General features: G+C 39.1%; 6 protein-coding genes across 8 annotated transcripts; 2 read left to right on the forward strand and 4 right to left on the reverse strand.

The window, feature by feature from the left end:
* Positions 1–287: 287 nt before the first annotated feature.
* On the forward strand, positions 288–5,281 carry LOC104763931 (cellulose synthase-like protein D3). The gene is made up of 4 exons (XM_019237220.2): positions 288–904; positions 1,253–2,196; positions 2,289–3,096; positions 3,272–5,281. The coding sequence occupies exons 2-4, from the start codon at positions 1,301–1,303 to the stop codon at positions 5,018–5,020; spliced, it is 3,453 nt and encodes a 1,150-aa protein (XP_019092765.2). The 5' UTR covers positions 288–904; positions 1,253–1,300; the 3' UTR covers positions 5,021–5,281.
* A 61-nt stretch (positions 5,282–5,342) lies between these two features.
* On the forward strand, positions 5,343–9,205 carry LOC104744394 (uncharacterized). 3 transcript variants are annotated; one of them, XM_087487613.1, is made up of 9 exons: positions 5,343–5,473; positions 5,585–5,951; positions 6,273–6,368; positions 6,637–6,747; positions 6,835–7,144; positions 7,347–7,437; positions 7,634–7,958; positions 8,207–8,355; positions 8,440–9,205. In XM_087487613.1, the coding sequence occupies exons 2-9, from the start codon at positions 5,634–5,636 to the stop codon at positions 8,945–8,947; spliced, it is 1,908 nt and encodes a 635-aa protein (XP_087343739.1). In that variant the 5' UTR covers positions 5,343–5,473; positions 5,585–5,633; the 3' UTR covers positions 8,948–9,205. The 3 variants fall into 3 exon arrangements, with proteins under 3 accessions (XP_087343739.1, XP_087343738.1, XP_087343737.1); XM_087487612.1 differs by having other exon boundaries at positions 5,400–5,473; positions 6,637–7,144; XM_087487611.1 differs by having other exon boundaries at positions 5,418–5,951; positions 6,637–7,144.
* A 593-nt stretch (positions 9,206–9,798) lies between these two features.
* LOC104744395 (NADH dehydrogenase [ubiquinone] iron-sulfur protein 6, mitochondrial) lies at positions 9,799–11,232 on the reverse strand. Its single transcript, XM_010465451.3, has 3 exons — positions 10,977–11,232; positions 10,228–10,312; positions 9,799–10,132 (listed from the first exon to the last, which is right to left on the reverse strand). Exons 1-3 carry the CDS (start codon positions 11,112–11,114, stop codon positions 10,023–10,025), a joined length of 333 nt encoding a protein of 110 aa, XP_010463753.1. The 5' UTR covers positions 11,115–11,232; the 3' UTR covers positions 9,799–10,022.
* A 130-nt stretch (positions 11,233–11,362) lies between these two features.
* LOC104744396 (NADPH-dependent oxidoreductase 2-alkenal reductase-like) lies at positions 11,363–13,585 on the reverse strand. The gene is made up of 5 exons (XM_010465452.3): positions 13,221–13,585; positions 12,752–12,929; positions 12,272–12,438; positions 12,037–12,119; positions 11,363–11,948 (listed from the first exon to the last, which is right to left on the reverse strand). Exons 1-5 carry the CDS (start codon positions 13,452–13,454, stop codon positions 11,570–11,572), a joined length of 1,041 nt encoding a protein of 346 aa, XP_010463754.2. The 5' UTR covers positions 13,455–13,585; the 3' UTR covers positions 11,363–11,569.
* Positions 13,586–13,635: 50 nt separating this feature from the next.
* Positions 13,636–18,358, reverse strand: LOC104744397 (D-xylose-proton symporter-like 1). Its single transcript, XM_010465453.3, has 14 exons — positions 17,819–18,358; positions 17,392–17,492; positions 17,075–17,153; positions 16,776–16,835; positions 16,564–16,630; positions 16,353–16,477; positions 15,789–15,890; positions 15,295–15,663; positions 15,169–15,216; positions 15,009–15,071; positions 14,713–14,793; positions 14,470–14,568; positions 14,210–14,347; positions 13,636–14,016 (listed from the first exon to the last, which is right to left on the reverse strand). Exons 1-14 carry the CDS (start codon positions 17,849–17,851, stop codon positions 13,885–13,887), a joined length of 1,497 nt encoding a protein of 498 aa, XP_010463755.2. The 5' UTR covers positions 17,852–18,358; the 3' UTR covers positions 13,636–13,884.
* Positions 18,359–18,585: 227 nt separating this feature from the next.
* LOC104744399 (putative NADH dehydrogenase [ubiquinone] 1 alpha subcomplex subunit 12) lies at positions 18,586–21,222 on the reverse strand. Its single transcript, XM_010465454.2, has 5 exons — positions 21,021–21,222; positions 20,573–20,599; positions 19,640–19,731; positions 19,053–19,162; positions 18,586–18,960 (listed from the first exon to the last, which is right to left on the reverse strand). The coding sequence occupies exons 1-5, from the start codon at positions 21,110–21,112 to the stop codon at positions 18,802–18,804; spliced, it is 480 nt and encodes a 159-aa protein (XP_010463756.1). The 5' UTR covers positions 21,113–21,222; the 3' UTR covers positions 18,586–18,801.
* Between the last annotated feature and the right edge of the window lie 234 nt (positions 21,223–21,456).

Raw genomic sequence — 21,456 nt, forward strand, 5'->3', positions numbered from 1 at the left:
GTGATGGTTTAACTCTTTTACATTACATATTAGGTGGATAGACCAAGTTGGTTTTGATGATATTAGTAAAAAATCTTAAACCAGTATTATTTGGGGGGGGGGGGGGGGGGTGGTGTGTTAACTTTGCATCCCATAACACATGCGTGATTGGCGGACCGTGTATTATAAAAAAAAAAACACACACACGTTAAATACACTTAAATCACCAAAATACCCTTAAGTTGCTTACGCGTTCCCTTAATCCCTTTGAATTTCCTAAAATACCCTTCGTTCCTCCTATTACATTTACATGGAAACGAACGCGTATTTTATAATTATAAAAAAAAATGAGACCTTTTAATTCGCTACCTTGTCCGAAAACCCAAAACTCAAAAAGGATTCCAAAAGGTTAAAAAAACACTAAAATTCTCCGCCGGTTTCTTCGCTCGCCGGCGTTTTGACAGTCGTCCTTCACTGTTACCGTCTCAAAAGCTACTGAATCTTTTTTTCAGTTAAAAAAAAAAAGAAATTCAATAGAGAGCTGTGAGATCTTTTGGATCTTCTTCTTCTTCTTGTTTCATCCTCTCGTCTTCCTTCTTCCATTTTTTTGTTTTATATTCATTATTTTAATGGTAAGATCTCTCCAGAGAATAAAAAAATTGGGGGGTTATCGTTGTTGCCATCATAACGTGTATTAGTAAAGCAGTAGTAGTGCTGATGTATTTGCTCACGACTAAGTCCCTTCCTCGTCTCTTCTTCTCTCTTCTCCTCCTTAACTAGTTTGGGCTACACGATCACATTCTTTTATTCATTATCGATTTCTTCAATTTAATTAAAGCCCTTTTCTTCTTTTTCTTCTTCTTCTATAATTCCTATCGTGTGAAGAAGATCTGAAGCTTAACCTTGCTCTGTTACAGCCTCTCAGGTACTGTTCTTACATCCTTGCTTTCTTGTTTAGTTTGTGTGTGAGATCGTCTTATTTAGTCCTGAATGTTGATTTTGATGGGAAGCTATATTTGTGGGAGTTGAGAGTTTTAAAATTGAGCTAAGTCATTTAAATTTTCCCTCTTTAGCTTCAGATTTAAGCTTTTGGTGGGGTTGTGAAACAATGATCATTGTCTTTTTCCATGTCTTTATTGAACATTACTATGAGATTTGTTCTTCCTTTAAGCTTATTAGATCTATAAATAATCATCAACCTTTAAGATCTTGTGAAAATTGTTAACAATGACTAGAAGAGATTTTGATCATTATTGGTTTTGCTTTGTTTCAGGGATCTGCCGGCTACAAAGTCCGGTGGATATTGTTTATTATTTAGACCATGGCGTCTAATAATAATCACTTCACCAACAGTAGATCCAATCTATCATCCAACTCTGATGCTGCTGAAGCTGGGAGGTACCAGCAGCCGCTTCCGTCAAACTCTGTGACATTTGCCCGCAGGACAAACTCTGGACGTTATGTCAACTACTCGAGAGATGATCTCGATAGCGAACTCGGAAGTGTTGACTTATATACCGTCCAGATTCCGCAAACTCCTGATAACCAACCCATGGATCCTTCCATTTCTCAGAAGGTTGAGGAGCAGTACGTGTCTAGTTCCTTGTTTACTGGCGGTTTTAACAGCGTCACTCGTGCTCATCTTATGGACAAAGTGATCGAGACAACGACTAGCCACCCACAGATGGCCGGTGCCAAAGGCTCTTCATGCGCCATTCATGGCTGTGATGTCAAGGTCATGAGTGATGGGAGAGGTCAAGATCTTCTTCCTTGTGAGTGTGATTTTAAAATCTGTAGGGATTGCTTTGCGGATGCTGTGAAACAAGACGGGATGTGTCCCGGGTGTAAGGAGCCTTACAAGAACACTGATTTGGCGGATTTTGCTGATACCAACAAGGGGCAAGGGCAGCAGCAGCAACGGCCTATGCTTCCGCCACCAGCGGGTGGGTCGAAGATGGAGAGAAGATTGTCACTGATGAAGTCGACTAAGTCTGGTTTGATGAGGAGTCAAACCGGGGATTTCGATCACAACAGGTGGTTGTTTGAGACTACTGGGACTTACGGTTATGGAAATGCTTTCTGGACAAAAGACGGGAACTTTGGGGACAAGGATGGGAATGGTGGACAGGGTATGGGACCGCAGGATCTGATGAGCAGACCGTGGAGACCACTTACTAGGAAACTGCAGATTCCTGCAGCTGTTATTAGTCCTTACAGGTGGAAAAGTTTGTTCTTGTTTCAAAATTTTATATCCAGACCGCTTACATTTTGTTCAAACTTTCGCTGACACATTTGATTTACTCGTGCAGGCTTTTGATATTTATCAGAATTGTTGTTCTTGCGTTGTTCTTAATGTGGAGGATTAAACACAAAAACCAAGATGCAATATGGCTATGGGGAATGTCTGTGGTTTGTGAGCTTTGGTTCGCCTTTTCTTGGCTTCTTGATCAGCTTCCAAAGCTGTGTCCTATTAACCGAGCTACGGATCTCAATGTTCTTAAAGAAAAATTTGAAACACCTACACCAAGCAACCCGACTGGGAAATCTGATCTCCCGGGACTTGATATGTTTGTATCTACAGCAGATCCGGAGAAAGAACCTCCTCTTGTCACTTCCAACACCATTTTATCGATTCTCGCTGCTGACTACCCTGTCGAAAAGCTAGCTTGCTATGTTTCAGATGATGGAGGAGCACTTTTGACATTTGAAGCCATGGCTGAAGCAGCAAGTTTTGCAAACATGTGGGTTCCTTTCTGTCGTAAACACAATATCGAGCCGAGGAATCCAGACTCATACTTTAGTCTGAAAAGAGATCCTTACAAGAACAAGGTGAAGGCTGATTTCGTTAAGGATCGGAGAAAGGTCAAGCGTGAGTATGATGAGTTTAAGGTTAGGATCAACAGCTTGCCTGACTCTATTAGGCGCCGTTCTGATGCTTATCACGCAAGGGAAGAGATTAAGGCCATGAAGCTGCAGAGACAGAACAGAGACGATGAAATAGTAGAGCCAGTCAAGATTCCTAAAGCTACATGGATGGCTGATGGTACTCATTGGCCTGGCACTTGGTTAAATTCTGGTCCTGATCATACCCGTAGTGACCATGCTGGTATCATTCAGGTACATTTCGGTTCAATTCAGTTATTTCATGTTCATTTGGTTTGGAGCATTGTAGTTCATTCAAAACTTAACTGAAGCCGGAGTTTGGTTGAATTGGGATTAACAAACTTTTGGTTTGGTTCAGTTTCTTTGCCGCCTCTAATATCAATATTTTTCAAAATTTTGGTAAGTGCAGGTGATGTTGAAGCCGCCTAGTGATGAGCCATTACATGGAGTATCTGAAGGGTTCATGGATCTTACAGATGTTGACATTCGTCTTCCTCTTCTTGTCTATGTTTCGCGTGAGAAGCGACCGGGTTATGACCATAACAAGAAAGCAGGAGCCATGAATGCGCTGGTCCGAGCTTCTGCAATTATGTCCAACGGTCCATTCATTCTGAATCTTGACTGTGATCATTACATATACAACTCTCAGGCATTGAGAGAAGGAATGTGTTTCATGATGGATCGAGGCGGTGACAGGCTTTGCTACGTTCAGTTCCCGCAACGGTTTGAAGGTATTGACCCGTCAGATCGATATGCAAATCACAATACTGTCTTTTTTGATGTGAACATGAGAGCTCTTGATGGTCTGATGGGTCCGGTTTATGTCGGAACGGGTTGTCTCTTTAGAAGAATCGCATTGTACGGATTTGATCCGCCTCGGGCTAAAGAACACCATCCTGGATTCTGCAGTTGCTGCTTCCCTCGCAAGAAGAAGAAAAGCCGTGTCCCTGAAGAAAACAGATCTTTGAGAATGGGTGGTGACTCGGATGATGATGAAGAGATGAATCTTTCTTTGGTTCCAAAGAAGTTTGGAAACTCAACTTTCCTTATTGATTCAATCCCAGTCGCAGAGTTCCAAGGCCGTCCTCTTGCAGATCATCCAGCTGTGCAAAACGGACGACCTCCTGGTGCTCTCACCATACCTCGTGAGCTTCTTGATGCATCAACCGTGGCAGAAGCCATAGCCGTCATCTCTTGTTGGTATGAGGATAAAACCGAGTGGGGATCTCGGATTGGTTGGATTTATGGATCTGTCACGGAAGATGTGGTCACAGGTTACAGAATGCATAACCGAGGCTGGAAATCAGTTTACTGTGTGACAAAACGGGATGCTTTCCGTGGCACAGCTCCTATCAACTTGACGGATAGGTTGCACCAGGTTCTCCGATGGGCTACTGGCTCTGTCGAGATCTTCTTCTCAAGAAACAACGCCTTCCTCGCTAGCCCGAGAATGAAAATCCTACAGAGAATTGCTTACCTAAATGTTGGAATCTACCCGTTCACATCAATCTTCCTCATCGTCTACTGCTTCCTCCCTGCGCTCTCACTCTTCTCAGGGCAATTCATAGTCCAAACACTCAATGTCACATTCCTTATCTACCTCTTAACCATCTCCATCACACTCTGCTTGCTTGCTCTCCTAGAGATCAAATGGTCAGGAATCTCACTAGAGGAATGGTGGAGAAACGAACAGTTCTGGCTCATTGGAGGAACAAGCGCTCATTTAGCTGCGGTTATCCAAGGACTGCTCAAAGTTGTTGCTGGAATCGAAATCTCATTCACATTGACATCTAAATCCGGAGGAGACGACGTGGACGACGAGTTCGCTGATCTCTACGTTGTGAAATGGACATCACTCATGATCCCACCGATCACAATCATGATGGTGAATCTAATAGCCATCGCGGTAGGGTTTAGCAGGACAATATACAGTGTGATTCCGCAGTGGAGTAAATTGATTGGAGGAGTGTTCTTTAGTTTCTGGGTGCTTGCTCATTTATATCCATTCGCTAAAGGGCTTATGGGAAGAAGAGGAAGGACACCAACCATTGTTTATGTTTGGTCAGGACTTGTTGCCATCACCATATCTCTCCTATGGGTCGCCATTAATCCACCTGCTGGTTCTACTCAAATCGGAGGATCTTTCACTTTCCCATGATTCAATAGGTTTGGTTTCTCAAAAATTCTCTCTCTCTCTTTGGTCCATGGAGACAGAGATTGGCTAAGAAACTCAAAAAGTACAGTTGAGCCAAACATAGAACAAGTCAAGAACTTCTCTCATTGTCTTATTTTTTGTTTGTTTGTTGGAAAAGGACATTGTTTTTTTACTTGTCTTTTTAAAATTTTTGTAATCTTTGATCTGTTGATGGAATTATTTATTTTGCTACAGTTAATCTATAATGTATTCAATTTTTTTTTTTTTTTTTTGTCAAATTAATTTATTCAATTTAAATTCCAGAGTCCGGAAATCTATTAAGAACGGGTCGGGTTATCGGGTTAAATATCCGGAAACCGACCCATAATGTTAAACCCGTAAAATTTAGCCCAACCAACACACAATTGTACCGTCGCATAAACCCTACGAAAACCTTAGAGAAGCTTCTCGTCGGAGGTTTGTGAATTTGTAATGGCAACAAATATTTCGGCTTCCAATTTCTTCTTCTCCAAGCCAATTTCTTCTTCATAAATCTTTTTTTTTTTTTCTTTTTCATTCTTTTTACAGCATTCGCGAATCCTGAAGAACCCTAAGTTTCGTTTCGTCTCGTTTACCAATGGCTCAGAAATGTGCGATTGGATTGATTTCAGCCATAGCAGCTTCGGCTTCTCTTGCGCAATCTAAAGTCGCTTCTGCTGATGGTCCTCTCAATTTCTCTGGATTCTCTACTTCTTCGATTCCTCAACAGCAGACTTCTCCTCCGGCTTCGCAAGCTCAGAAGCCACCGTCGACGGCTGGTGGTGGAGAGTCTTCTGCTCCTCCGCGAGCTCGGAATGATAATCCTAGGACCAGTTCCGGTGGTTTCGATCCGGAGGCTCTGGAGCGTGGAGCTAAGGCCTTGAAGGAGATTAACAGCTCCTCTTACGCGAAAAAGGTCTGGAACCTTCTCTTTTTTTTTTGGTTTGAATCTTCTCTGAAACCCTATCGAATCATGCTTAGGCTTAGGAAAGGGTTCATAGGAAGGTTTCTTTAACTTATAAGAGTTAGTATCTTTACTACATCTTCGTTTAGGGAAGTGAAGGCTGAGAAATGGATTCTTCTTTTAGGTTATAATTTGTATGATGAGGCTTAAAGAGATAGGTTTGAGCTTAAAATGGTAGTACTCTGTGTTGGATCTCTGAAGTGTTCTCTTTCTGTGTTTTTATCAGTTGTGGTTGAGCTCACAGTTGTTGTTGTGTATTTTGGTTCATTGTAGGTTTTTGAAAGTGTTAAGCAGCAAGAAGAGACAAAGCAAACTGAGTTTGCAGCTAAGGCGCAAGAGTTTAAAGCTATGCAAGCCCAAGCTGAAACTGTGAGTTCAACTAACTTTAACTTCATTATCCAATATTTTGATATTTGTCTGTTTATATGTATAAATATTCTTCGATTATAGTGTTACAGCTAATGGCTACATAATATAAATGAGTTAGCAACTTATCTTAGTAAACTTGAAAGTAGTTTCTTGTGACAAAACCTGCTTCCAGTGATCAATATGAGACATATTTTCTGCATCATTTCATTATTCGGTTTAGCTGCTTCTTGGCGGCAAAGTTTTGTGCCTGACATTTTCCATTTTACAGGAGAGGCATAAGGTTATATATGATGAACAGAAAAAACTTGCTCAACACCAAGCGCAGACAAAATCGCAGATGGCCCGTTATGAAGATGACTTGGCAAGAAAGAGGATGCAGGCATGTAATTCTCAAAACAATTTTTACAACTCTGGGAGTTTCTTTTTTTATTTTCTAACAGCTTCTGTTATGTATATAATTTTACAGGCTGAGAATGAGTACCACAGAGCAAGAAATCAAGAACTTGTGAAAATGCAAGAAGATTCGGCCATTAGACAGGAATCAGCTAGACGGGCTACTGAGGAACAGATCCAGGCACAGAGACGACAAACTGAGAGGGAGAAGGCTGAGGTTGAACGCGAGACCATCAGAGTCAAAGCTATAGCAGAAGCAGAAGGAAGGGCCCATGAAGCAAGGCTTGCTGAAGATGTAAACAGGAGAATGCTTGTGGATCGTGCAAATGCAGAAAGAGAGAAATGGGTTGCTGCCATAAACACAACATTTGACCATATCGGAGGTGTGAGAATTAAATTCATGCGTGCTCTCTATGTAGTCTAGATTATTTTTTGGCAGGTTTAACTAGACATGGAAAAATCCCTGTGTAGTGCAAAAAAACTAGTGATTAGAATAGATATGTGACCTCAGATTGTATACATAGCACTAATAAATGGAAATTCTAGTTGTTAGAGGTGTTTGACATTGTACTCTTGTTTTCCTAGGCGGTTTGCGAGCTATTCTGACGGATCAAAATAAATTGATTGTTGCTGTTGGTGGTGTCACTGCTCTCGCAGCGGGAATCTACACAACAAGGTAAAGACTACATATGTAGACCGAATGTTGAGAAATTTCTGTTGCCATTATCAGGTTGAAAAGGTTGTGAATATGTTTAAATTATTGATTAACAATTTTTTTTTCTTTTTACATTTTTGATTATGCTACCTGCCAGTCAACTTGTCTACAAATATTGAAATAGAAACTTAGACGGTTGTTTTATTACTTGTTGCAGAGAAGGTGCAAAGGTTATCTGGAGCTATGTGGACAGAATATTAGGACAACCATCCTTAATTCGAGAATCCTCAAGAGGCAAGTACCCTTGGTCTGGTTCGCTTTCTCGTGTAATGTCCACATTGCGCGGTAAGGAGTCGGCTTCCAAAAATGGGAAAGGGTTTGGTGATGTTATTTTGCATCCTCCACTACACAAAAGAATTGAACAGCTAGCTAATGCAACCGCCAACACAAAAATCCACCAGGCTCCTTTCCGAAATGTGCTTTTCTATGGTCCTCCAGGAACAGGAAAAACAATGGCTGCCAGAGAGCTTGCTCGTAAATCTGTATGATTTCTTTCCCTAGATATTTAAGTTATTACAGAATCCGTTATAGAAGACACCCAAATGGGCAATGGAATCTCTAGAAGATAGAGTTAGGTCGGTAGTGCAGAAGATGGTAGTTGCTGATTTCCATGATTACATAAATTACTTCTGAAAGTTGATTTGGGCTCTTAGTTTAGCTGCTTCATGGGATTCTCAAAGTTTTGTTCCTTCATCTATTCTTATAATCCTAATGTTCATAATTTGTATAGGGTTTGGATTATGCATTGATGACGGGTGGAGATGTTGCTCCCCTTGGATCTCAGGCTGTTACAAAGATTCACCAACTGTTTGATTGGGGCAAAAAGTCTAAGAGAGGTTTATTGCTCTTCATTGATGAAGCCGATGCATTTTTGTGCGAGTAAGTGCTATAAGTGTAATTAGAAGCTGATCATTTCAGCACTTTTTTATTAACGGTTTTGTTATGTTCATGGGAATTTGACAGGAGGAACAAAACATACATGAGTGAAGCCCAAAGAAGTGCTCTAAATGCTCTGCTCTTCCGCACGGGTGATCAGTCCAAAGACATAGTCTTAGCACTAGCCACAAACAGACCTGGTGACCTAGACTCAGCTGTGGCTGACCGTGTGGACGAGGTTCTCGAATTCCCCTTACCTGGAGAAGAAGAGCGGTTCAAGCTTTTAAGCCTCTATCTAGAAAAGTACATAGCTGAGGCTGGTCCAAAAAAGCGGAGTTTGTTCCAGCGCCTCTTCAAGAAAGAACAGGAGAAGATCGAGATAAAGGGTGTCACTGAGGAGCTCTTAAAAGAAGCGGCTGCAGTAACCGAAGGGTTTTCAGGTAGAGAGATTGCGAAACTGATGGCAAGTGTTCAAGCAAATGTTTATGGAAGTGAGGAATGTGTGTTGGACTCTAAGCTTTTCAGAGAGGTTGTTGATGAGAAAGTTGCAGAGCATCAACAGAGAAGAATATTGGCTGGAACAGATTCTAAATGATCAGATAGATATATACCAAAAGTTCAGTCAAGTGGTGTCATCTTCACGCTTTTGCCAAGAGGCACAGACTCTCTGATGTTGGTTCGGAGGTTTAGGCAGAGACTTATTCCTATTGTTTCTCCTTGTTTGGTTTAATGAGAGGTTTTGTACTTGTCTTATTGCTTTGTCTGACCAAGCTCATATTAAACTAGTTTTAAAAATAAAATTGAGAAATATCTATATATTTGCGATGATTGATCATCATCTAGTTCATACAAATCTGGAACTCAGCGGTTTTTTTTCGAGATGAAATGCGTCGTAATAGTAATCCAAATCAAATTGTAGTTACCTGAAAGTTTCAGCAACGCACTCAGCCTGTTATGTGTTTAACCGATGAGTTAAAAAAAGTTCAATTGAATTTTTCTCCACGCGCCTTTCTTGTAAAATTTTGTAAAAACGACTAAATCCCTGGACTATAGACCACCCGTTTTGACTTCGTGTCGTTGACGCGCTACATGTGCGCGTAGAATTTTATTTATTTCTGTTCGCGTCTTTAGTTAAGGGACACGGGCCTCACGTGCAATCTGGTTTCAAAAGCCTATATTAGTGGGCCTTAGGAAGCCCGGTACGTCTAGTAAAATCTTGTTGGGCTCATTGTTTCTCTATTTGTCCTTGCGCATATTTTAGCGCAAATTTAATAGTTTAAGACATTAAATTATGCGAATTGCTCACCCGTAATAAGTAGCGAGAAAAAATCATATAAACGAATAAATCTTGGTAGCATAAAAGCCATTACTAGAGTTGGAACTTCGAAAAAGAGAGCCAACTCGACACTAGTGCAAACCCCAAGCTCCTTTATGAACTCAGTGGCATGGAAAATGATATAGTGATATCAGATCTTGATTGAATGTTTACAAAATGACTGAGTGCTGAAGTGAGGATGAAACAAGATTCAAACTACCCCGACTTCAGTCGAATCCTTTATTATATTGTTATAGCTGAAGATGTGGGCACACCAGGAAAAACAATACACAAACTTAGAAAATGCAATAAAAAGAGGGAGTGAGACTAGCGATTTCTCTTTCAGAATTTGCCTTCAGTGATGATGATCTTGAACGTAACGAAGGCCACAGTACTTGCAAATCGCAGGCTCATCTAGGTCGAGGCATATGAACTCAATTGGATGACCCAGGGCCGGATTGGTGTCTGCAAGTTTTATACTTGTATACATCAATATCTGTTTTGCTCATGAAAGAAATTTACTCAATATATTGGGCCACTGATGAGAAAAGGAGACAAACCTCCTTCACAAGCAGCAATCCTTCCATCAACTTTGATAGGTGGAACCTCACTGATCAGTTCCATTGGTGACTTCTTGCTTCTATCCTGTAGAGATTGGTTCCTCAACAGTGTTAATACCAGAAAAAGTGGCAAAGAAAACAAAATGTGATACACAAACTTCATAGTTAACCAGAACGGACTGGTATAGATCCTATGCAATTTCTATCATATATACGGATTGAAAATCCAACCAAACTTATAACTCCACTAGACTCCCGAAATTCATCAACGAAAGGAACTAACTCCAAGACCAAAGCTATGAAGGTAATGGTGCTATGACGATTCAGCTATTGAAAGATAGCGCAGATAACCACAATTTCTCCATGTAATAGTAAAGAAATAAAACAGTAATACTTGTGAAAGATTAACCTAATGTCCTTAAACTCCAAACAACTTGTAAGCAGTTTCAAACAGATATCATTGCCTCTATGAACACTGATCCAACATCGAAAACAATTTCTTCAGTTCTTCAAACGACTACAGATCAGAAACTCACTAGCAACAAATTTCAGAAATCAGCATTTCCCTGTGGTTTCTAAAATCCAGTTCAACGATCTAACCCTAGCGGAGATCACCGAGACTTAATCCCCGAATAATTCACGCAAAATTAGACTAATTCAAGATCCCAATCTACGATAGATTTATTCGGGATGCGAAAGAGCTAGAAAAATAAGGACGGTAAAGACTAATTCATGATCGCGAGAAGTACCTGCATCCATTTGGCGGTGTGATTTCCGACTAGATCGTCTGTTGGAATGCCGAGTTGAGTGGTAGCCACACTAAAATTCCTCCTCGAAGATGGCAGAATCTGCGATCGGATTAGGGCTTTCAGGAGATTCGACGCCATTTCTCCAACACACGAGATTTTCAGAGGTAAAAAAGTCTATCGAAAGAGAGAAAGGGAAAGAGAAGCTATGCCAAGAACAACGCATTTAGTTGGGCTTTTACTCATTAACACAGGCCCACTTATCTGAAGCATACAACGGCCCTTGACTTTTTCGTATTTTAAATTCTTGCAAAATACAAATTACAGTACAAAGAACATTTTGTTTCCTATATATATTTGGTTCTGATGGAAAACAAAATACATAGAACTAGAAAATCAGTAGAAATGTAAATGAATGATGAAATATTTTTAGTTGTCAATAAAACATCAGAAGTACAAAAATTGTGAATCTACTAGTATTATGTTATTGTGGGTACAAAATTGTAGAATAGAAAAATAGCGAAATTGTACAAAAAATTCCAAAAAAGCAATCGCCTACGAGAAGGCTTTATTTTTCAAACCGCTTGAATCCTGATTCATTCACGAGCAACCACAATGAGTTGTTTGCCGACGTTCTTACCATGGAACAGTCCAAGCAAAGCTGAAGGTCCGTTCTCGAGTCCTTCAACTACATCCTCAACATAAGTTATCTTCCCTTCTCTTATATAGGGAAGCACAAAATCCAGGAACTTCAAGTATTTGTCGAAGTAGTCAGCGACCACAAACCCTTGAATCCGAATCCGCTTGTAGATTACAGTTGCTAGGTTGTGTACACCTTCTTGGTTCTCCAGATTGTACTGCGAGATCATACCACATACTGCGATACGGCCGTGTAACTTCATGTTTAGGAGCACTGCGTCTAGCATTTTGCCTCCTACATTCTCAAAGTATACGTCGATTCCTTCAGGGAAACACCTGCATGGTCACAAATATATATCATTTCTTTTGAGTCAGATCTCTATATCACAAGCATTAATAGATAAAACAAGAATGATCTACTGACCTCTTCAGGGCAGCATTAAGGTCTTGCTCTTCTTTATAGTTGAAAGCTTCATCAAAACCGAACTTGTTCTTGAGAAGATCAACCTATAACAAAACTCAACAGTCAACAGAGAAAGAAAAAAGGGGACTCTCTTGATAGAAAGACAAGACATAATTAACCAATCAAATCTCTATTAATATTGTTTGATAAGGAAATGAATCAATAGCTAGACTCCAAAAACAAAAAGTCTGATTACCTTTTCCTTGCTGCCTGCACTTCCAACGACATAGCAACCCATAATCTTTGCAAATTGTCCCACGAGCTGACCAACTGCACCAGATGCAGCTGACACGAACACGGTTTCTCCTTTCTTAGGAGCACAGATTTCATAAAACCCAGCATAGGCAGTCATACCGGGCATACCTGACAGAAACAGAGGAATGCTTCTAAGACAAACTAGTAAACTACTGAAACTTGTAGAGTTTTGAACAATGTTATTAAGCAACTATTGAAAGCTTAATAACAACTATTCTACAGAGCAGCATTAAGCAACTATTCTACATGCATTTGGAGCTTTTGTCAATAAAGCATGCATCAGCATTACAATCCAAGACCATACCAATATGACCAATCTATCATGCCAGCTTTCTCACTATATATGCAAGTTGACAATTTCCCTATAATTACCAAGTGATCAATAACAAACATGACCAAAAGAGAAGCAGAGATAACAAACCGAGAAGTCCAGTGTAGTAGGATAACGGAACATCGGTGTGTTGGATCTTGAAATGTGAAAAATTTGGAGTTATAACACTGTACTCCCCCCATCCAACTAATCCCCAAAGTAAATCTCCTTTTTTGTAATCCGGGTGCCCAGAGTCTATCACTTTAGACACTGAAAACCCATTGATTGGCTGCAAAGAAAATAGTAAGAACATTTTACACGACTAAAGTTATAATTTCTCGTCAGGGTCCTTCAAGACTCTGTCTCTCAAGGAGATTAGCAAGACCATAAGAGACGTCGTATTGGTCGTAGAATAAAATAATGTTTCTAAATTTAAAAACACTGTTTCCAAATCCATATCCGGTGAAATTGTTTCCGGAAACGTAACAAAATCTATCGAGTTTCACCATATAGATTCTCATATTTTTTTTGTCTTCCAGAGAACAATGCGTAAACTATAATAAATGTTGTTATGGTGTACCTCACCGGGAGTGTAACCTTGAGCTAGCGCAGCAGTGCCGGGATCAGGCTTTCCCATGCGAATGCGCATGTAAGGATCGCAAGAAAGGTAGAGAATCTTCACCAATACCGTCTTGGATCCCGCAGGTATCTTTAGATCGATGGTGGAGTCGGTGAAGATAAGGTCAGATTCCTTGGGGAAACCGGTGACGTAATCTCGCAATATGACCTGCTTGTTGGTCGCTGTGGTTGCCATTATCTCTGATTTAGTTTCTCTATACCGCAAAAGATGATTTTTGTGTTCTTCCTGACGAGTTATGTACCTGTAGGCTTCGCGAATCGTGCGGTATAATAGCCAGAAGGTCCACACAACATGCTAAAAGAATACGTGGTATCTTATGATTAAACGCCGCTTATGTGGAACACACAAACAAAAATGCAATAAAACAAAATTTTGAATGCGTGACGTGAGTATATGTTCTTACATTTTTAAAATACAAAACTAAGCAAACTTTTTGCCCAGCGCATTGATTAAAGTTTTACAGCAAGGTGCACCAATTCTTTTTATCCATACAGTGAAAATTCCGCGGTAAACGACGCTACCTTCCGACCTGCGGTTGCTGCATTTGTCATAGCTTCAAGCAATGAACCAGCAGAGAAAATTGAGCCATAACATGAGAACCCTTTTAGAGACATTTGGCTTCAATTTCTTCAAGAGTGAGACCCTTTGTCTCAGGCACAATGAAGTAGATGAAGAAGAGAGACAGTACACATATCACTCCAAATCCACAGAACAATACTCCAGCTCCTAACAGATCCTGCAAAACAATACTAAGTGAGCTAAACCCTCAAAAGTTCGATAATCTCTAAGGGGAAAAAACAGAAGAAGATATGGAACTAACAAGATATATGAGAGAGCTAACTTGGGAATCTCTCGTTACACATTCTTTTCTTAAAGTTATAGCTTAGTTCTATTGAAGACATATACTTATAGAGAAGGAGTTTCTCTACCTTTAGAGGTGAAAACGCGAATGTCACAAGTGCATTTGCGCCAAAATTAATAAGCACTGCTAGACTGATTCCTCGACCTCTTAGTTTTAAGGGAAATATCTCTGAAATCATCAGCCAACCAATAGGGCCAAAAGATAGCTGCAAGATTAGTGGAAAGTCTCTTACGGTCGTATCCAATTTTTTTGTATCAAAATACAATCTTGCATATGACATTGCCAGCAATGGAACTTTGATCAGACAGATCTGTAAGAAAATTTAACCTGGTAACAGCCCACATACAGTAGCAACGCAGCTACAGCAACAGCTGGTACATTATTATAAAAGATGTAATAGGACCCCAGGAGGAACAATGAGATTACCTGTTACACAAATGAAAATACACGAGGGTAAATTTCTGGATCGATGTGATTCTGTCTCTTGTAATCGAAAAGACAGTGAACATGTGGAAATTAGTGGAACAAACAATTAAAAAGGAAAATCATAAGAATTCAGAGGCCATATACCATGCCACTAACACCACCAAGAAGTAAAGGTCTCCTTCCAAGTCTATCAATAACTATAACAGAAACTCCTGTCATAACCAACTGCAACAGTAAAAAATCACATCAAGTCTTCGAAAGGAAAAAATCAAAATCGCTTTGCAGCATAAAAAGTTAGCTCACAAGAATAATACGGATTAAGCATATATACTTACTACTTCTAACATTGGTACCAGTTGTACTACAAAGCATATCAATCCTTTAATATATTTTTGCTAAAAGGTTCTCACATGTGAAACCAGATGAACAAATTTTAATACCTTCAATAGACCAAGCAGAATTGAGATCCGAGTTGCATCAGCTGCAGCAGAAAAGCCGGCAGTCTAACAGGTAATGTTAGTGGTAAACGAAGTTAAGATTCTCTCATGAGTTTCCTCCTATTGAACAGAATCCAAATAAAGTAGAGATAAAAAGAAAAACCTGCAGTATTGATGGTGCATAATAAAGTACACTTGGTTGTCCAGTTATCTGCCATTTGCAAAGCAAACCTCTATTCAGTTATTGGTCATTTTCTTAAGGAGCAATTGATGAATTGACTGCACCAACCTGTTGGAACAAGACTAATCCTCCTGCTATAGTGAGAGCTTTCAAGCATTTTCCTCGAACTAATTCACCAAATGTAGCTTCTTTGTCCTCGCCCACAAAGGCAAGGTCAGCCAATATCTCGTTTACTTGTTCAGCTGCTGAGTCAGCTATGGCAGGCCCTCTAAGGCGGCGAAGAGACCTAATTGCAGCCTGTTGAAGATTCTCCACATTACTTTTTCCCTGGAGTGCGCGCAATAAAAGCCACCTAGGAGATGCTGGTAGCCAAAACATTCCAATTCCCATAATAACCGGCACAGGGAGAATTGTTGCGTACATGTAACGCCAACCAGAAATAACCGTAACCCAAAGGCTACCGATTCCGTAACCTCCCTTCACAAAATTTTATGTGTCAGTTTAACTTGGTGGACAAAAAGGTTTCAAAAAGGATCGATGCAATACTGTAACTTTGAACTGAGCAATAAAATTCCAAAATCCTCAGAGCTTCGAAAACTTACAACCATCCCAAGGACAGTGGAGAATTCCTTTAGTGATATCATCCGTCCACGTATCTGACTTGGAGCAGTCTCTGCTATGTACATTGGAGCCGCGTGCATTGTCTAAAAGCAACGGAACATTTCAACTTTCAAGTTAAAAAGAATGCTAAAAACGTACTCCATAACATAACAGTATGGATTCATACACAGTAGAACAACCATCTTAATTTGAATGTTAAACTAGATTCATAAACAATGGCTCATGAAACTGAATGAGACAGTACAAGAAGAATAGGAAGAGTTCTATCTCATCGCTATAGGTGCATACTCTTTCCCAAATTCCACCAATCAATGAATTGTAGAAGTGACACACTGCCAGGTCGGTCTATGTGTGGTTGTATGTGGATGCATCAGATAAGACATGCTCAGTAATAAAGGCAAGCATAATTCTACCAAATAAATACAGCTATTTTGTAGACGTTGACTTTGATTGATTAATTGGTCAAATGCATGATGCACATTGGAAGATCCCATGGGCGTACAAGTTTCAGCAGGTAATAACTAAAGATGTGTGATCTATCTCACCAGTCCAATCCCGATGCCATACGTAACTCGTCCAATTATCAGTACGGAAAAGACAGGTGCCACTGCAGTTACAATGGCTCCAACAAGATACAAGAATGCAGCCAAAATCAGCTCCTTTCTTCTTCCTTGAAAATTCAATACAACAATTCAATTTCTTTTTAGATGGAGAGACTGCTACATGTTCAGATGAAGGAAGCCGAGAAAAACCAACCTATAATGTCGGCAACACTAAATGCAACAGCGGAACCAATTAAGGCACCATACAGTGAGCCACTAGTCTGCACAAAATTTTAAAGACACTGTAAAAAGTTTGTTTTTCTTCCACAACAAATATCACACTCTAGTAGGAAGGGAACAAGAACAAAAATAACAATGCAGTAACCAACATGTAGAAGATCCAAGAAAGGTGAATTATAGACTCACAATTATACCAACATCCACCGAAGACAAGTCGTACCATGAAATTCCACTTAGCGTTGGCGACTATACAGGAGGCAAAAGCAGAGTAAGTTAACAGAATTTTGAAAGGCTTAGTCCAACGACAGGAGGTAAAAACCAAATGCAGGTGTGAACTACGAAATAGCATTATTTAACTGGGAAACTAGTACACAGCTTTACGATATGTAAGCGCTTTGAAACAAGAGCTAAAAGACTAGAGAAAGCTAGAAAAGTCAAACTTGAGTACCTAATGCACAGGATTTAGATAAGGTAAAACCAATTACCTTAATAGAAATGGTTGCACATGATGTAGCACCAATTTCATAACCAAACAGCAAAGCTCCAAGAGCTGGAAAGAGAAACCTGCAATAAATGACTTGTTACTTTCTTAGCAATGCTTTTTAGACAAAATCTGTGTGTGATGTGCATATCCCCAAAAGAATCCCACTTGCTTTCATCAAAAAGATTTGCAAACAAACTATGAATAGCCAACAAACAAAACAATCTGGGACCACAACTTTATTCAATTGGTTTTTTTGATGACTAACAAACAAACAAAGTTAAAAAAAAAAAAAAAAAAAAAAAAAAGATAGAGACTCACGGAGGAATGGCTGCAAGAACAGAGTAGTTTTCTGGGCTGTGGTTCTCCTTAATCAGAGGTTCCTTTTCAGCACTAATCCCACCTGAAGAAGAATCACCAATCTACAAAGAAACATAGTTTGAATCACCAAATCGTTATTTCAAACCCAGAAAAGCTAAGGTCAAAACTCAAAATCCCAATATTATACAAGCTAGACACATTACAGCGAAATCGAAATCAATTTCACAACAATCTCTTCAATTCCAAAAATCAAGTCAAACCCTAACCCCTTCATACCATTGCATTCGAAACTTTTTAAAATCCATTTTACATCGTCGACCAAGAGAAGAGTCAAAACAACCAAAGCTCATTACAATTTTGCTATCGGAAACCTAAAAAAACGAACAAAGAAGAGGGAAATAATAAAAGACGAGAGAGTTGCGAAAACCTGTTCAAATTGCCTCTCGGAATCGAACCCCATGGTTACGGAAGCTTGATTATGGATCCCGTGAGTGTGGTTTGCTCAACGAGAGCCAGATAGAGAGATCTCGTTCTATGAGGGGGTTCGTACGAATTAACTTTGAGCTCGTACGAGCTTTGAAATTTGCAGAGGAGAAGAAAAACGTGAGGACGGGAGACGACAAGTATATGCCAGGGTGGGTAATCAATGTTAACGGGACACTGGACGAACGCTTTATATAGTCGATCTTAATTTCAAATTAAAGGCTTACTTTTCCTAATTTTAAAATTATTTATTTCACCCGTTTCGGTACGAAATTAGACTTAATCGTGTGTTTTCATGTTTTGCATATATTAATCAAAATTGCAAATTTTGAGATTTTCTTGTTTAGAGAAAGTTGGCAACAGAAGTGACAAAGTTGACCAAAAAACGACAAGGAAAAAAAAAAACTATATGTAAGGTGGTACAGAGGTGCTGATTTTGTATTAAATTTATCCCATATAAATTTTTTAAAAAGAAAAACAAAACATGTTTTTGCTATCATCATAAGAAGATAAATGGTACGCATTGCTGGACCTGGAATGGAATTTAATTATTAAAAAAAAACATGATATAGATATCCGTTTTGGGGAAAATATCTCATGCAGATGTCTCATTTTATTTAGTCGACTATGCCAGATGTATTGAATATTAAGACTTTTTTGGAAGATAAGTATACATATTTTTCTTTATTGGAAGATCACAATATTTTAAAATACACGAAAGAAACGAATATATATATATATATTTTCTGTCCACATGTGAACAAACATGATGAGAAGTTCAAGGATCAGAAAATTATTAAACAGCGTCAATTACAATATTCCAAATACAAAAAAAAACCCAAGTGTGTTCAGCTTTAGATCCAAACAGCTTTTATTAAAATGACACAGAAACAAACAAATCACACAAAGGATCAACTAGATCTCTTCTTACTGAGTCTTAGTGGGTACCCATGATTGGTATCGAGTCCAATTCTTTTGCCCAGGGTTCAAAGCATGTCCCTTCGAATGGTATATGTATTCATCGCCTTCTCCAGAGAAGTTCTCTTTGTGCTCAAGCCCGTACCTTTTTGGTTTCAAACTCAATAGCTTGAAAAACAGATAGACTAATTTATTTGTTGTTTTCCAAGTTTTTCAAGCAATTTGATTGATTGCAAATTAGAAATGGCTTTTGGTTTTACCTCATCTCCAGTGTGATCAGTGATGAAATGAAGCCACCCATGCCATTCAGCTGGTACTTGAGATGCATTGTAACGATACTTGGCAGCATACTCTACCCATCTGTGCCTACCTGTTAACAAAGGGATTGCTTGTTTCAATGTAAATGCCTATTGACTTAACATTCTATAAAAATCCATGTATTGTTTCACCACTATTTCTACAGAGATACATGTATTGTTTCACCACTATTATCTTTCACAGATAAACAAGAAGTTGAGCACATATGTTTTTCTAAACTATCACACAGATTAGATTTATCTGTACTGAACAAAGCTATACATATCTCTGGTAGAGTACGTTAACCTGCTCAGTCTTCTCATGCTCTGACCAAAACTAAGTCATCAAATCATGCTGTGAGCTTATACTTTTTCCATGACTATACTAAATGCTAGGACTCAGGACAAACAAACATTTCAAGTGAATATTACAAACGGTATTCTTGGAATAGATACTATTTGATATCCCACACTACAGTGTCATCCATTTTTTTGGTAAAAGCATGATTTTGAATAGGTAACACATGAAGCTATTGAAAAGAATCACGTACCGTATTGAGTATCACCCAGCTTCTGGTAGTATTTGTTACCGAACTTGTCAACACCAACAAGTGTTGCTCCTATGTTGTGTATCTTAGTTTGCCTTAATCAAATAGAGACATTAAACGATATTGATCAGAAAGTGAGACTCACCAGCAAGCTAAAATATGAAGACTGGGGAAACTATAAGTTGGCAATATTCAAGCATATAGTATGATCCACTAACATTCAGAATGAGGAGCAGACAAAAGATGGATATTCTGCTGAAAAAAGAATACATTACTGTATTTGTATATATGATTCTCATAATGGTAGGACAATATTCTGAATCTTAGAAATAAAAAGATACTACTTTGCAAATGCTCTAGTCAAATTCACCAATTATCTAGAGCCTATAAGAATGACAGATCCAACTTAAATACAATTCGTCAAGGGGCACAAATTCTTTGGTTCTTAGGAGCTTTCAAGAATCAAGACTACTTAGTAAGCCAACCTCTATCGTGAAACAGACCTGACCACTTTCTGAGCTCTTCATCCTCTTCAAATTGAAATGCCTTGTGGCATAATACTGTCAATTCCTTCAGACATGTAACAAGACTATCTCTGGAATACCAAAAAGCCCTTCATTGTCACTGTTTCTTTGCCGAGCTCCGTGTCAACTTACATTATTACATCTATGAGGGAATTGACAGAATTATGCCAAAGTCAGCAGTCCAAGTTGAAGAGCAATAAAGAGTTCAAGAATTGTCAAGCTTCTGTTTCACAGTAGATTAAATCTGACGGAAAGATGTTTGCTCACACTGTCACACAGCAACGGCCGCAAAGAAGAATATGAAAATGAACTTAGCCTACAAAGGATTCCTGAACAATCACTTGAATCATATACGTAATCCCTAAATAAGTGAGATACTAAGCACAAAATATCAAAAAAGATAAATACTTACAAGAGGTTCCCATCTTTTAAACATCTCCTGTAATGAGAAGGGAAAAAAATGAAGCAATCAGAAAACTATCATAAACTAGAGATTACCTCATAATAAAAACAATAAGATCTTAAAAAAGCCAGAAACATTTGAGCCAATCTTAAGAATTTTATGTTCACCTAAGCATAAAGTGTTCACTTTTCATTTCCCATTAACAAAGATTTAACATTTGGGTGATAAAAAATCCGAAGAATCATTGCAAGACCAAACACTCAGCTATACAAACTCTAAAAGGCAAATTAAGCAGAGACAACAACGCGTGTTCATCTAGAATCTTCAAATAAAATGAAAGACCGAAAGATCTTTCGAATTCCTAGGTTTTTGGGATCCAACGAATCAAATCCATTCCAGAAGAAATTAAATAGGAGAAGAAGACGAGAGAAATCAATAAGAGAGACAAAGAACTAACACGAAACCATCTTCTCGGAGCATCCTCATGAAACCGCCGAGACCTTTCTCTCTAATCGCCTCCAACGCACTCTTCGCCGCCGTCAAAGCCATCGTCTTCCTCCGCTATCTCTCTCTCTCGGAATCGGGATTTGATTTTGATGTCGACGAAATTACAAGGGGCAACATAATTTAATAGACGATAACTAAAAACGCACCGTTTTGTATTTGTTGGGTTACGCTTTGTGTTTACATGATTCGCCTAGATCGATCGATGTTTCACGGGCCACGGCCCACTTCTCGCTAAGCCCTTCCTCGTGAAACATTTTACTAGAATGGGGATTCGAACAGGTAACCTGCACAAAATTGCTTCAGGTAAAATATTTGAATAATATTTATCAGAAGAAAATAATCCTACTAAATATATATGAGTAGCGTACAGTATCCTACTATATTAA

This window comes from Camelina sativa, chromosome 15 (assembly GCF_030686135.1).
Source record: "Camelina sativa cultivar CO46 ecotype springtype chromosome 15, ASM3068613v1".
Lineage (NCBI taxonomy): Eukaryota > Viridiplantae > Streptophyta > Magnoliopsida > Brassicales > Brassicaceae > Camelina > Camelina sativa.